Below are 16,623 nucleotides of genomic sequence, written 5' to 3' on the forward strand. Positions count from 1 at the left end.
TACACATAACTTTAATTCAAAATGTATTAAATAACTTCTTTTTCTAACAACTAAACCCAAGTTAGAAGTAATTTCTGCTCTTATTCCAGACTAAAAACTAAAATTTAAAGCTTAGTTTTGGTCACTATTTATAACGGAAACTTTTAGAACTGATGATACATTAAAAAAAAGTTAGAATACAATAACCGGTGAATTTTTGGTAATAATTTAATGAAAATGTACCTGTTTTTCAATGCATTTGCAGTTGATGTAGAAAAAAAGTAGAAAAACCTTTCCGTAAAATATATATTTGTTATTTTTACAGTGTACAGTTTGTGCTCTTATCCAGACTAAAAACTACAATTTTAAGCTTCGTTTTGGTCACTTTTTCTAACGGAAACTTTTGTAACTGATGATCTGTTCAAGGACCGTCGGAAAGTAGAAATTCTGACGATAATGCACCCTTTCTTTCTGTGATGAACGCTGGATTTTTGGCAGTTTTTCCAAAGAAAACGTGTTTTAAACTCTTTCATATTGGAGAATCTGACAGAAATATCAACATTTTAATTTTAGATTTGGTTATTTTTTCCTGACAGACGTGTTCATCACACATGATTCATTCAAAGAGTGTTGTGTTTTACAGTTTCAGAGTTGGGCAATTTAAGAAATGAAACATGTTTTCGACAGAAAGAATTATTGGAGCAAGACTTTTAACAGACTTAAAACACTCGGCCCTGTGTGAAGATGTTCTCTGTGCCAGTTCACAGCAAACATCAAGACTTTACATGCATGAAACATGACTGTTGGTTTATTGTGTGTGTGTGTGTGTGTGTGTGTGTGTGTTACAGCTGAGTAACCTTCTCTCTCTCTCTACAGTACCTGCCGTTTCAGTGGCCGCTGCTCGACGTCCCGGGAAGATCCTCCATCAGAGACTCTGCCACGCCGACACACCTGGTGAGAACACACACACACACACACACACACACAGACACACACACACACACACACACACACACACACACTATTAACCACTGACACTGTTTGTGGAGGACAAAGTACAATAGAAAATCATCTGAAATCGATGTATGTCATGAAATAAATCAATATTTATGTAAGCTAAAGTTAACCCCATCGAGTTGTTTCAGGGCGTTTTTTGCTCTTATTAAATTCTCCTCTGTGTCCTCGTCTTTAACTGCAACATATAAAATCTCTATAAATCTCTTAAGACCTGCAGCTCTATGGAATCAGCACAATCAGAACAACTCAAACGTGTCTTTGTGCAGAATAACACAGTTAGAATGACAGAAGTCATAAAACGATCTGATGAATTAATTTTTAAAAATTGGAATAAATCCTCTCTGCTCTGTGTAAACAGCCTCTCCTGTCCTCTTCTCTCTGATCTGTGTAAACAGCCTCTCCTGTCCTCTCCTCTCTGCTCTGTGTAAACAGCCTCTCCTGTCCTCTCCTCTCTGCTCTGTGTAAACAGACTCTCCTGTCCTCTCCTCTCTGCTCTGTGTAAACAGATTTTCAGTGAATATTTGTCACGTGACCGTTGGTCTCAGCAGAATCAATCATGTCTTCACAGTGTCTCTGAGGAGCAGAATTTAATGTTTTTAACAGGATCTGGTTAGTGTAAACACTTTATTTTAAACGACACATGGAGAATAAAGAGACTCTGACACAGATATCAAAATTTTAAGCTTTGTTTTGGTCATTTTTATAACAGAAACTTTTGTAATCTATGACCGTTCAAGGTCTGCCGGAAAAGTTCAAACTCCGATGACAATGCCTGTTTTTTATAGTTTCTTTCTACGATAAGTGGTTTGTTTTTGGCGATAATTTGAAGAAAACGTTCTCAAGAGATTCTGACACAAATATGGACATTTAACACAAGTTTTGGTCACTTTTTGTAAAGGAAACGTTCCTAACTGATGATCTGTTCAATGACCAGAAGAAAGTTCAAACTCTGATAATTCCTGTTTATACAGTTTTTTTGTATGATAAGCTGCTCACAGAAAATCTCTGTAGATAAAGAAACTGCTGTCAGTGTGAAGGTGTGAGTGATTACATCTCGGTCATTTGAGTTTATCACTCTTTTAATTCAGGACTGTCAGACCTGCATGCCTGCAGCTTATCTTTTAACACTTTATTTCCTCAAAATCACTCAGGAAAACAATTCGGCATCAAACCAGAACAAAATCAGCCTTTTCCGGATAACGACACGTAACACCAGCTGTAGCGTGAAACTTCAGTCTCTGTGGAAACTCTGGGAACTTAAGTCCGTTCTCAATTTCATAATAAATTACACATATTCTTATCGGGAGATGCTCATGATTACTTTAAAAGTGAAAATCAATTTCATCTGCGGATTATCTTTTCGATTAATTGTGGCCATATTAACATACTGAAATGTGTTTTCCTTCCCTCGTCAACACTCAATAACAATCTGAAATCAGTTTAAGACAGAGAAAACTAGGAAATATGCACATTTTTAGTAGCAGAAACCAGAGAAATTGGCACTTAAGACCATATAAACCACAGAAAAGGCAATCAATTTCAAAACTAAAGACCAATGCACAAAATCAATAAATTAACAAGAAATCCTTAAAGAAATGACAAATGAATGAATAAGAATTAAAGATGAGAACTATTGAGTGCTATTAGATGAATGAATATAATAAGACTAAGTGAAATAAAAACTAGTTTACAAATATAAATAATGATGATAAAAGATGAGACTAAAAACTTATAATAATATTATAAAAACCAATAAGTAAAAAATACATGAAAATTGAAAAGAAGCAGAAAGACAGAAAAATAACTGGTAAAAATAAAAAAATGTAAAATGTTAGACCATAAATGGAATGAGAAGTCAGTAAAAAAAAAAAAAGTGAAATAAAAACTATGTTACAAATGAAATAAAAAGAAAAAAAACAAGAATAAATAATATTTACGAGGGGAAAAAAAACACATTCATGAAAACCCCCCACAAATTTACAATGATAAAAATACAAATTTACAGTGATAAAAACACAAATTTACAAGAATAAAAACACAATTTTTCAAGAAAAAAACCCACAATTTTTCAAGAATAAAAACGGCTTTACCAGGAAAAAGAAGTTTTTTTCCTGGTAAAGTCCTTCAGCTATCTTTTTATTTATTAATTTATTTTTCTTATCCACAGTGGCTCTAACCCGGCGTCATATTGTCCATATTGTCAGTGTTGTGAGTCCCTGCTGCTCGGTCACGTGTGTCTTTGTGTCCTGCTGAAGTTCAGAGAACGTTTCATTGTTTACAGGCTGCAAACAGTCTGCAGCGTCTTTGTCCTCTCTGTCTCCAGACGCTAATAATAGACTCACTGCAGACTCCAGCTTATCACAGGTGTGTGTGTGTGTGTGTGTGTGTGTGTGTGTGTGTGTGTGTGTGTGTGTGTGTGTGTGTGTGTGTGTTGAACACACACAGAGCATGGTATCGCTGTGTGTGTGTCACAGCTGACCTCAGGGTAGATTACAGCTGGGAGTCTGCTGTCCTGTGAACTCTGACCTTATTTTGACTGTTTTAATGATGCAAAACGCTGCTTTTTAATTTTAAAAGTAGTCAGTAGGCAGATCAGTAGGTGAGCAGCACCAGGAGGGAAAAAACAAGCTGCATAAAAAATGTTTTCATAAAGAGTCACAAGAGTTGAGGAATATTATTTAAAATGCGTATTTTTACAAACTGCCAAAAATCCATATTTTATCGTAAAGAATCTGAAAACAGGCTTTATCGTCAGAGTTTGAACTTTCCAACGGCCTTTGAACGGATCATCAGGTACAAAAGTTTCCGTGAGAAAAAGTGACCAAAACAAAGCTTAAAATTGCAGTTTTTTAATCTGGAAAAAGAGCAGAAATTATGTAGTTTAGCCTGTGTGTGTGTGTGTGTGTGTGTGTGTGTGTGTGTGTGTGTGTGTGTGTGTATATATATATATATATGTATATATATATATATATATATATATATATTTTTTTTTTTTTTTTAAATAACATTTATTTTTAATGATTTTTTTTTAAATCTTGTATTATTTCTATATTTAATATTTTTTTAATATTTTTTTAATTTAAGTCATCTGCCTTTTAGTTGTATCCTTTATTATTTCTATATATTTGCTTTTTTTAAAAATATATTTTTACTACTTTTTTCTGCCTTAGTTGTTAGAAAAATAACTTTGTCTTTCATATATTTTGAATTAAAGTTATTTGTATTAAAGATAATGAATAAAAACTTTTAATTCCAGCGTAAAAACAGGCATTTCCATCAGAACCTGAACAGGTCATGCTGTTAAATGAAAATGAACAAAGTATAAAAAGAATAATTATAACAAAACTAAGTGAAATAAATACTATATTACAAATTAAATAAAAAGAGAAAACAAGAATAAATGATGATATTAAAAATAAATGACAGAAAAATAACTGGTAAAATTGAATATCTGAAAATGTTACGCCATAAATAGAATGAGATAAGTCAGTAAAAATAAAATAATAAAAATATAAAGAAAAATTAAAGAAAAACAAAGAAGTATAAAAAAAGTAATTCTAATAAAAGTAAGTGAAATAAAAACTATACTACAAATTTAATAGAAATAGAAAACAAGAATATATGACAATATTTGTAAAAAATAAATGGCAGAAAAAATATTTGGTAAAATTAAATAGTGTAAAATGTTAAAAGATAAATAGAGTGAGATAAGTCAGTAAAATTAAAAAATAAATAAAACTAAAAGAAAGAAACAATGAGGAGCTTTAAAAAAGTGATTATAATAATACTAAGCAAAATTAAAACTATATTACAAAATAAATAAAATGAAGAAACAAGAATAAATAACGGAAAAAATAATAAAATAATGTAAAATGTTACAAGTTAACTAGAATGAGAGAAGTCAGTTAAACAATATGAATAATGTCTTTAATCCGATTGAAATGAAAGAATTCTATATATGCCTCGTATCAGAAAGTCGTCTGACGGATACGTGACAAACGTGTTTGGACACAGATAATTTCCTCTGATGGGACGATAAACGTTTGTCTGCGACTCCTGGAGAAGAACTGAACTGTGAACTTCCTGAAAAGAACTTTACTTCCTTGAAAGAAAAAGATGCTTCCTGTAGGTTGCACAATAAAATCAACGTATGCAAACTGTTCCACCGTGAGAAAGATGTATTTAATTTAGTTTTTCTAAATATTAGAAACTATATTACAATCTCTAAATATTTTGTAGATACTGAAAAACTTTTAATAACAAAGTCAAAGATTTATTCAATATTTTTTTTTTGCATTTTTATATTTTTTATATTTTCAGTCATTTCCCGATGGTGTTGCTCAACCACACTTTAATATGTTTAAAATATTTATTTTTTGCGCTAAAAGTTTAAAAAGAAGGTCGTTGCTGAAAATGTAGAAAAAAACATATTGTAACTGTTCCGCTCTTAGAAAGTTGTAATATTTTGACAGTTATGGCAAACAGTCAAGTTGTAATATTTTCAATCATTTAAGATTAGGAAAAAGTTTTAATATTTTGATTAAAATGTTTTAAGATTTTGATTAGTAAGTCAAAAATGTGCGGAAGAAAGTCATAATATTTTAAGAAAAAAAGTGTGACATTTATCATAATGGATCCAGCCCAAATATTTGATTAATTAATAAATTTTTCTAAATATTAGAAACTATATTACATCCCTAAGTATATTCCGACTGTGTTGTTCAACCTCACTTTAATATTTTTATCAAATAACTTAATTTTTATGCTAAAAGTTTATAAAGAAGGTTGCTGCTGAAAACTGCAATAAAATAAACATTTTTAAACTGCTCCGCTCTTAGAAAGATGTAATGTTTTGATAGTTTTAATATTTTGATTAAAATGTTGTAATATTTTGATGAAAGTCGTAATATTTCAAGACTTTTATCATCATGGATCCAGCCCGAATATTTACTTAATTTATTTATTTTTCTAAATATTAGAAACTATATTACAATCACTAAATATTTTCTAGTTACTGAAAACTTTAAATAACAAAGTCAAAGATTAATTCAGTAAGAATCATAATTGAAATCAATTAGTTCAAGAATCATAATAAAATAAAATAATTTTTTTAGTATAGAAGCATTTTTTAGCATTTTTATATACCATATTTTTCAGAGTTATTTCCTGACGGTGTTGTTCAACCTCACTGTAATATTTTTAACAAATAACTTAAATTTTGTGCTAAAAGTTAACAAGAAGGTTTTGGTTAATACTCCAATAAAATCAACATATATAAACTGTTTATTAGAGCGATCTGTCGCTGCTGCAGCATCATGAGGAATAAGAAATTAATCATATTATATATAAGATGAAGAAACATATTTAATGGGTTTAAATCTCTGTAAAGAGCCAAACAGCAACAGCTCTTCAGTCACTGGGATTTTTTTTTCGGGTTGAATGTGTCGGATTGTGAGTTATTACATATTGTTAATATTCATGATTCCTTTCTATAGAAACAAACATCCCTTTAATTGTGAATCAGCATTGTTCAATAAATAGTTTTTAATAAAAAAACAAACATTTAAAGGAGTACTTTTATGTATTTAATGTGTTTAAGCCACATTTCTTTTGCAAAAATACAATTTTAAAAATATATTATTCATTAAACTTTTTTGACAGACTTATATTTTTATTTACATTCAGTCAGGTATTTATTTTCACAGCAATATTGACATAAATGGCATTCTATATTTAAAAAAATAATAATAATATAATGAAAAATGTACAAAAATGCAGTTTTTGCATCTATAAAAGTTGCTTTAATTCATTTTTATTAACTCTGAAGCACCAAAACTGATCTACAGATGAACATATTCAAAATTACTATTACTGTAATTTTGTACTGTAATTTTTTTTGTGGGAGGTGAAGCTCTTTGTATCTTTGGTTTTACTGGACACTTTCATAAAAACTAAAAGAGGTGAACTGCTGCCACCTGGTGGACGGATGGGTCCACTGCACCTTCACTCACCAACTGTTGTGTGTGTGTTTTTTCCTGTGTGTGTGTGTGTGTGTGTGTGTGTGCAGTCTAACAACGTGGTGCAGCACCCTCATATGACCCACCTCCACCCGCTGCTGTCCTACAGCCCCGAGGCCTTCTCCCCTCAGAGAGCCTCGCCCGGCTTCTCTCCGGACTCAGGTACGCCCCCCTCCTCCGCCTCCCGTATCACTGCTCTACCTCTGCTCCTACACACTACTGAACATCACGTCTCCTGCAGGTATGTCGAGGACGCCCTGCTACCCCGTCTCTCCTGGAGGCATGGCTCAGATCACACACCCCCTCGGCTGGCTGTGAGTTCATTTTATCTAAAGAAACTTGGCTGTTTTAACCCTCAGAGCGGGTCAAATGCACACTAGTACTGCTTAAAATGCGCTCTTTAAAAGCAAGCTATAAAAAAATATTCTACACTATGACATTCTACTTTTATTGTACTGATTTTTTACCCTACACCTGATTATTGATATCAAACTCTAATTGATGTTTGAATATTTTAACCCTTTATATGCAAGGTTTCTGTCATGATGCCTCCATGTTTATAGACCTGCTGCAGTCAGCTGTAAATAATGTTTTTGTTCTGAGTTTGTCATGTCTCCTCTTTGATGTGATTCAGATGATCCATGTTTAGATTTATTTGAAGCAGTTCATGCTTGTGTGTGTATATATTGTGTGTATAAATCACAAATTATTTTTCTCTATATGATAAATATGGTCAAAATGAGGCAATCTGGTGGTTAAGTCGTAAAATGATCAGTTCCAAGGCCAAAGACCAGGTTGACACCCAGATTTAATAAAATGCATGTGTTATTATTTATTATTTTTGTATTATGCTTTAATGTCAGTGACATCAAAAAGTACCTTTTGAATGTGTTTCAATGTCTCAACCTGAAGAGTAACTATTGTTTGTACACAGTGTTTTTTGGCTTTACTGCAGGAGCTAAGCTGGAAATAACAAGAGCAAATAAAAATAAACAATCTGGACAAATTTCATGCCGAATGCATGAACACAGCCAAAACTCTGAACACATGAAGAATGAAAATTGCCTAAAATGCGTCAACCTGCCCTGAGGGTTCAATAAATAAAGCAGGTTGTTTATGGTGTGTTTGTTTGTGTCCATGCAGGCAGGGACAGACGATGTATCCCATCGCTGGAGGCTTCTCACCTGCTGCTCTGGCCATGAACGCCTCCATGAACAGGTCCGTGTTCAACCACATCAGTTGTGTTTACCTCAGGATATCGCAAATATAGTTTATCATGAAAATAAATCGTAAAAATAGACGTTATCGTCAGAGTTTGAACTTTCCTATGGCCCTTGAACAGATCATTTTTGTGAAAAGTAAATTCCCCACAAGACTTTCCAGAAATTTACTGTATTATTTTATAGGATTTAAGTGAAAAAAACATTTTAAAAAAAGTACTTTTATTACAAATATTAACCATAAAATAAAAGTCAAAATCTGTAAATGAATATATTGGGACATTATTGATTTTTTTAACAGTATTATTAAATTGCTTATTGGTTTTGAATGTTAAAATACAGTGAATTCTAGGTTTAAAAAATACACATATTGCTCATTTTAATGTAAAAATAGTAAGGTTGCTGTTTATTATCTGTTTTTCTAAATAAATTATTGGTGGTTTACTGTTATTTGATGGTAAGTGTTTGCAACCAAAAACCTGTTTTCTTTAGAAAAACTGCCAAAAATCCAGCGTTTATCATAGAAAGAAACTGTGAAAACAGGCATCATAAAAATCATCAAAAATATTTACAGTAAAAAAATCCTAATATTTGTGGTGTGTGTGTGTGTGTGCAGCCTGGTGTCTGGTAACTTCTCTCCTCGCCTGGTGCCGACGCCGCCGTCGTCCATCCCTCACCCCGCCATCGTCCCCACGGGGGTGAAGCAGGAGCCGGCCAGCTGCAGCCAGCCCGGGTACCACGCCCTGTTACTGATGATGGCACCCAGCAGCCGTCTGCTGGTGCATTCATGTTAACGTGTCGCTCTCACTGTGTTTACATGTGTCCTTGTTGTTGTTGTTGTCGTCATCGTGTGCAGGAAGTCGATGGTGGACCTCCCTCAGGAGAAGGAGGAGGAGAAGAGGCCTCACATCAAGAAGCCGCTCAACGCCTTCATGCTGTACATGAGGGAGGAGCGGCCCAAAGTGGTCGCTCAGTGCAAAGTGAAGGAGAGCGCCACCATCAACCAGATCCTGGGCCAGAGGGTCAGTCTCTACTCTTTCTATATCTATATCTAAATATGTTAAAATATCAACCAGATCCTGGGCCAGAGGGTCAGTCTCTACTCTTTCTATATCTATATCTAAATATGTTAAAATATCAACCAGATCCTGGGCCAGAGGGTCAGTCTCTACTCTTTCTATATCTATATCTAAATATGTTAAAATATCAACCAGATCCTGGGCCAGAGGGTCAGTCTCTACTCTTTCTATATCTATATCTAAATATGTTAAAATATCAACCAGATCCTGGGCCAGAGGGTCAGTCTCTACTCTTTCTATATCTATATCTATATATGTTAAAATATCAACCAGATCCTGGGCCAGAGGGTCAGTCTCTACTCTTTCTATATCTATATCTATATATGTTAAAATATCAACCAGATCCTGGGCCAGAGGGTCAGTCTCTACTCTTTCTATATCTATATCTAAATATGTTAAAATATCAACCAGATCCTGGGCCAGAGGGTCAGTCTCTACTCTTTCTATATCTATATCTATATATGTTAAAATATCAACCAGATCCTGGGCCAGAGGGTCAGTCTCTACTCTTTCTATATCTATATCTAAATATGTTAAATATCAACCAGATCCTGCGCCAGAGGGTCAGTCTCTACTCTCTCTATATCTATGTCTATATCTATATATGTTAAAATATCAACCAGATCCTATATTGTGCAATAAAAAAATATGATGGTCATTTTTTTTTAAATATACAGAAAATAAACATATTTTGAAAATTCAATTCAATAAAAAAAAAAAGGAATCTAGAAAAAGTTTTCATATTATGATCAGAAAGTTGGAGGAAAATGTCGAACAATTATTAAAAATATCATTGTCATGAATCAAGCTTTAACAATTTAAGTTCACGAAAAAATAATATTTTGATGATTGAAATGGAAAAATTGATGGCAAAAACTCAAACTATTTCAAGGAAAAACTGCAAAATATTTTAGAAAGTTATCAGCATGAAGCAAACATTAACGTTATATTTCATTAATAAATGTGATTTTTAAAAATTTAAATAAAGTTGACAATTCAGGAGACAAATTGTCCTATTTTAGGTATAAAGTTAATGTATTTAAAAAGTTAAAATATAAGAAACTAGGAATATTTTTTAGTTCTTGAAAAAGTTGTTAAATTTCAAGATTTATTAAATATTTCTGTATTAAAGTTGCACTCGGCTGTATTTTTCCATGTGTATGATGTTTGTCTCCGTCCTCAGTGGCATTCTCTGTCCAAAGAGGAACAGGCCAAATATTATGAACTGGCCCGCAAAGAGAGACTGCTGCACTCCAAGCTGTACCCGGGATGGTCCGCTAGAGACAACTACGTAAGACACACACACATACACACACACACACACACAGTTAACGCACACGCACACACACACACACACAGTTAACGTACACACACACGCACACACACACACACAGAGTTAACAAACACACACACACACAGTTAACACACACAAAGACACACACACACACACACACACACAAAGACACACTCTCTCATACACACACAGACACACGTACAAACCTCACACACACACACAGACACTCATACTCGTCATCAGCTGACATCATGTTTGTTTGTTTGTTTGTTTGTTTGTGTTCAGGGGAAGAAGAAGAAGAGGAAGAGAGCCAAGAGTGAAACTCAGTTTGATGGTAGGAAGCTGCTGTCACTCACACAATCATTTGATATTTGCCTTTAAGAAAGATATTAAGAAATATATAAAGACATGAATGCATGAACATATATATATATATATATATATATATATAGATTTATATATATATATATATATATATATATATATATAGATTTATATAAATTAACAATAATAATAAATGCAGAACACATTAAATTATTATTTCAAGTTATAAAAATTAATTAATTAATAACATTTAAATAATGTAAAATAATAATAATAAATGCAGGAAAAAAAAGATTAATATTTAAAAATCAATGTTCTCCAGAGTCTGATAAGTGTGTGTGTTGTGTGTTTCAGAGCTGGAGCAGGACGTCCCGCTGCAGCTGAAGCGTCCTCGTGTCCCTGAGGAGACGCCTCACACACACACTCTGCCCCCACAGACTGCACACACACACCCCCGCTCCCACCTGTCCCAGCCGCACACTGTCTCCCACCTGACGCACACACACCTGTCCCAGGCCAGCCCCGCCTCCTCGCTGGACTCCCCGGCCACACCCACCACCGCGCTGGCCTCGCCCGCCGCCCCGGCGCCGACGCACACCGAGCACACACACTCCTCGTCGTCGTACGGCGGCCACACGTCTCCGTACGGCGAGCAGCTGCAGCCGCTGTCCCTCACCACCAAACCTCACCGGACCGCCGTCCCGCTGAGCCGCAGCGCCGCCACGCCGGGGCCCGCCACACCCACGTCCTCCTGCGACACGCCCACGCCCTCGCCCCACGCCGCCGCCTCCCGCTGCTCGCCCCCTCCCCCGCCCTTCCTGGTCCCGCCTCCTACCTCGGCTCACCAATCAGCGGCGAGCGCCCACGGTGCCTTCAGCCACGCCTTCGCCCTCAGACGAGCCAATCAGCTGTGAGCTGAGAAGAAACACACGTGGCCATGATTTGTACCTCTTTTTTAACGCTGTAAATAAGCTTTTTTTTTTTTTTTTTTTTTACTTTTTATAGATGTATCACGTTTTATATTAGTATGAAAAAGACAATTAATTGGTCAATATTTGACTGCATCTCTAACTTTTTTTTTCTCACTTTTTCTAATGAACGATCAGTTTGTTGTGATTAAAAAGCGCGGTGTGGCACTGGGGTTTGTTTGTTAAAAACTGCTTTTTTGTTTTCATCACCTGGTAGTAATGAGTGTAAATCTATTTTCTGGTTCCGCCTGTTAATAAATATTCACTGAGTTCTGACACGCTGCCGTGTGCTGATGGAGACTTTGTAGCATAATAAATGTGACTTCACACCTCCTGAAGATATCATGATCTCCAGTAAACATCCATGAATAAACATAGAAATCATAGAAACAACGACAGTCATTTAGCTGCAGAACCTGCCTGAGAATGTTCACGTTTTTAGGCTTTCATTAATTCAGTGACAGTTGTCCTTAAAACCATGAATACACTACAAACTAGAGCTGTTAAAAGTTAATTCTGCACACTTTTAATGTTGGAAGTCCCTTGGGAGATTTAAGTGTTGTAAGGTCTGTTTGTGGTAAATAAAAGTCCATTAATAATCAGCTTAGAAATCATAGAGGATAAAAAGCTCTTTATAACTGCAGAACCTGCCTGAGAATATTCACCTTTTTACATTTTTCTTCAGTATCAAAGTAAAACAGTGATAGTTGTCGTTAAATTAGTTAACTGCAAACTGGAGCTGCTGACTGATAATTCTGCTCACTTTTAATGATGAGACTTATTTGCTGACACTTTAGAGCAGCACTCCAACCATTTATGTACAGTAGTGTTCAAAATAATAGCAGTCCAATGTGACTAACCAGATTAATCCAGGTTTTTAGTATATTTTTTATTGCTACATAGCAAACAAGGTACCAGTAGGTGCAGTAGATTCACATTTATTTTTTATTTTACATTTTTTATATAAGTATTAAAATGACATATACATGATCAATATTTGAATGTATTCATTTTTTTTAATTTATTCATGAATTCCTTCGCTGATTTATTTATGAATTCATTTTTATTGAATTATTTCAAAAATATATTAATTTATGTAATATTAAGAAATATATAAAGACATGAATGCATGAATAAAAAAGTTTGGGGACAAATGAATAAATACTTTTAAAAAAAGCATGATTACATTAAAAAATGTAATAATAAATAATCAATTAATATTTTAATATTGTAATAAAATTAAAATAAATGCAGAAAATAATTAAATAATATAAAAAATTACATGATGAAAAAAAGTAAGTAAAAGTAAAAAAAACTGAAGTTATGAGAAAAATTAATAGTAAAAAATGAATTGTATTAATATTTAAATAATATAAAAAAAATACCAATGAATGCAGAATAAAATGTAATTATTTCAAGTTATTTAAAAAATAAAAATAAATATAACATTTAAATATATATAGATATATAGATATAGATTCTCAGAAAACCAACAAGACCCAGCATTCGTGATATGCAGCTCTTAAGGCTGTGCAATTGGGCAATTAGTATTTTGAACACTACTGTATTTTAATAAATTGGGAAAAACCTAAGTGAAACATTCAAATTCAACATTAAATAAATCAGTTAAGGCTAATAAATCAGCTTAGAAATCACAAAAATAAGATTCTCATCCCTGCAGAACCTGTCTAAGAATCTGCACATTTTTATATTTTCTTCAGCATCAAAGTAAAACAGTGATAGTTGTCTTTAAATCTGAGTTCACTCCAAACTGGAGCTGCTGACAGATAATTCTGCTCACTTAATGTTGAACTCCTTTGAAAGAGACAGTTGATGTGTGTTAAAGTGTATTAAGTGTTTAAAGGTCTGTTTGTGGTCAATAAAGATCCATTAACCCTTTATCAGGCGAAGAACCGTATTTGGTAACTTCAGTGGATATCCAAAATAAAAAATAAAACAATTCTGAGAAAAAAGAAGCAAATTTACCAGATTAAAGTAGCAGATCTACAAGAAAAAAAGTCGCAGATTTAAGAGATTTAAAGTAGCAAATCTGTGTGGAAAAAAGTCACAGATTTATGAGATAGAAGTGGAGAAAAAAGCAACTTTTCTCGCAGATTCATCTGCGACTGTTTTTCTTGTAGATCTGCCACTTTAATCTAGCAAATTTGCAACTTTTTCTCCTCCCCATTTTGATATCCACTGAAGTAACCAAATATAGTTCTTCGCCCGATAAAGGGTTAATCAGTTTAAAATCATAGAAAAAAGCTAATTGTTGCAGAACTTGTCCGAGAATGTTCACGTTTTTAGGTTTTGTTAAGTATCAAAGTAATTCTGTGACAGTTCTATAGTGTCTTTATGTATATGTATCTGTGTGTCTACTGGTGTGTGTATGTGTCTTTGTATATTTTTACGTGTGTGTGTGTGTGTGTGAGAAGTGACTGATTGGTTGTTATGGCTATAAGACGAGAAATATATGCAAATTAAAGCATTTTTTAAATTTGTATAAAATTTACAATATGCAAATCTCTAAATAGAGAGAGGTTTTAACATTTTTATGATGATATAATGATATCAAGGAATTGATCATTTACCTTTCGGTTGATTGACAAATTGGTTTCAAAGGAGCTAAAATATTAATATAATTCATATGTGGTGTGTCAGCTGGATTCAAGATTCACTTTGTACTGCATCAGTTTTGTTTTGAGTAACGAGTGACTGATGAACTTTCGGTTTGTTTGAGGTTCAGTTGCTGGTAATTCCTGTAAATGGATTGTTAAAAAAATGTGTCTTGCAACATCTGAAGTCATCAGGAAGGAAAAGAAACTTGACAGGAATGCTGCTTTAAAGCTTCACAGTCACAGTAAGTCAGCTGACGTTTCTTTATAGGTTCAGAGTTTATAGACAGAAATAATAAAGTCTGATGTGTAGATAAGAAAACACAATATAAGATAACAGACATGTGATAAACTTTATTGATCTGAAACAGAAACTGAAGTCAGGTCAGCAAAAGGAACCTTAAAAAAATATATTTATTTCTTTAAAGGGTTAAAAGTCTCAAAGATATACATGTAAATTGTATAGTTATGGTCAGGACTGAAGTAGGTCCAAAGATTTAATGCAGTGAAAGGGGGAATAAAAATTATAATATTTTTATAGCACATTCTATGAAAATAAGGTTTAAGGGTAAAGGTGGGGTATTTTTTAATAATCTCAAAAACCCCAAAAAATCATAATGCGTTAAAATCAATGTTGTTTCAGTTGTTGAGATATCCAAGGGTGTAATAATAACCCCCCTCCCAAAAAAAAATTCCAGTTTGCACTTAGTATATATAAAAAATTACATATTCTGTGTTTTAATCATTTAAATGATGTGGGTTATTATCCTAAAACTGCATTTAAGGGTTAACATTCTTTAATAAAATTAACATGTAAATTTGACGTAATGTCATTTGAACCCGTGTGTCTGACTGTCTGTACGGCTTCAGGAGGGAGAGTGTGAGCTGCTTTTTATCGCTTTTTTTTTCAAGAATCATCGGGACGACCTGACTGACGGAGGGTTTGTTATATGAGCCAGGAGCGTCTGGAGGAACAGGTCAGAGGTCAGAGGTCAGAGTGGCCGAGGTGCGTCGACCTCTTGTACACTGAGAGGATCACTCCCCTCCAGATCCACCAGGAGCCACACATCACAGTCAGTGTGTGTGTGTGTGTGTGTGTTTGTGTGTGAATGCGTGTGTGTGTATGTTTGTGTGTGTGTGTGTGTGTGTGTGTGCGTGTGTGTGTGCGTGTGTGTGTGTGTATGTGTCTGTGCAAGTTTTATTGGAGTATATAAAAAGGTAAAGTTATTTTATTTCTGATCCAAGATGAAAGATTGAGAAAAGATGTCAAGTGTAATCTGAAGATGCATTATTGGAGGCGTTCGATTTATGTATACCAGATTTATGCAAAATGTTTGTTAAAATGTTCAATAAAGGGCGTCCCAGTGGCTCACACTGGTAGAACGTTACCATTAAGGCTGAGTCCTTGCTGCGGCGGAGCCGGGTTCGAATCCGGCCTGTGCTCCCTTTGCCGCATGTCCTCCCCTCTGTCACCCCCTTTCTATCTGTCACTTTCAATAATAATATAAAAATTATTATATTATTATTAGTTAATATAATAAAAATAATAATAATAAAAAAAAAAATGTTCAATAAAAAGAAAGTAAAAAAAAACCCATAATCAACAGACAGTAAAAATAATCATTAATTGCAGCTGCAATTCAGTCTGTGGGTGACTGCCTGCTGATGTTCACACCTTGACCACACTGACAGCGTTTGTCTGACAGGAACGTCTCCGTGTGGCTTGATCGTCATGGAAACCAAAGTTACACAGGAAAACAGTTCAGAAGTGTGAAAATCACCTTTAAATGACAAGTTTAACAAGGACAGAGGTTAGAATGATGGAAAATAGAGTTAAAAGGTAGGTCATTTTCTGAGCCGTTACTGACGCATACATGATTCATTTACAGACTGGTGCAACCTGGACGCTGAGGGGTTAACATGTCCTGCTCTGACTGCAGCTGGGAGAGACTGCTACAGGAGGACTGGGCCTTATGATGCTTTGGGACAGTGCCTGCTACTCGTAAGAAGAGTAGGAACGAGTCTCCAGAAGTCTCCAATAACATCGCTAGATTTGTCGCTAGTCGCTTTTTTGAAAAATAGTCTCTAGAGAGGTCTGAATAGTCTAAAT

General features: G+C 34.2%; 1 protein-coding gene across 1 annotated transcript in view; it reads left to right on the plus strand.

Moving 5' to 3' along the window:
• The window catches only part of LOC131992302 (transcription factor 7-like 1-B), a 30,745-nt gene extending 18,674 nt beyond the window's left edge, over nt 1-12,071 (plus strand). Inside the window, exons 5-13 of the mRNA XM_059357835.1 lie at nt 856-933; nt 7,064-7,175; nt 7,255-7,327; nt 8,157-8,231; nt 8,850-8,966; nt 9,090-9,255; nt 10,496-10,603; nt 10,892-10,940; nt 11,285-12,071. Coding sequence (XP_059213818.1) covers nt 856-933; nt 7,064-7,175; nt 7,255-7,327; nt 8,157-8,231; nt 8,850-8,966; nt 9,090-9,255; nt 10,496-10,603; nt 10,892-10,940; nt 11,285-11,844 — 1,338 coding nt within the window. The 3' untranslated portion in view covers nt 11,845-12,071. The remainder of the gene's footprint in view (nt 1-855; nt 934-7,063; nt 7,176-7,254; nt 7,328-8,156; nt 8,232-8,849; nt 8,967-9,089; nt 9,256-10,495; nt 10,604-10,891; nt 10,941-11,284) is intronic.
• The last annotated feature ends 4,552 nt before the right edge of the window (nt 12,072-16,623 follow it).

The sequence above is a fragment of the Centropristis striata genome, chromosome 19 (genome assembly GCF_030273125.1).
Source record: "Centropristis striata isolate RG_2023a ecotype Rhode Island chromosome 19, C.striata_1.0, whole genome shotgun sequence".
Classification (NCBI taxonomy): Eukaryota; Metazoa; Chordata; class Actinopteri; order Perciformes; family Serranidae; genus Centropristis; species Centropristis striata.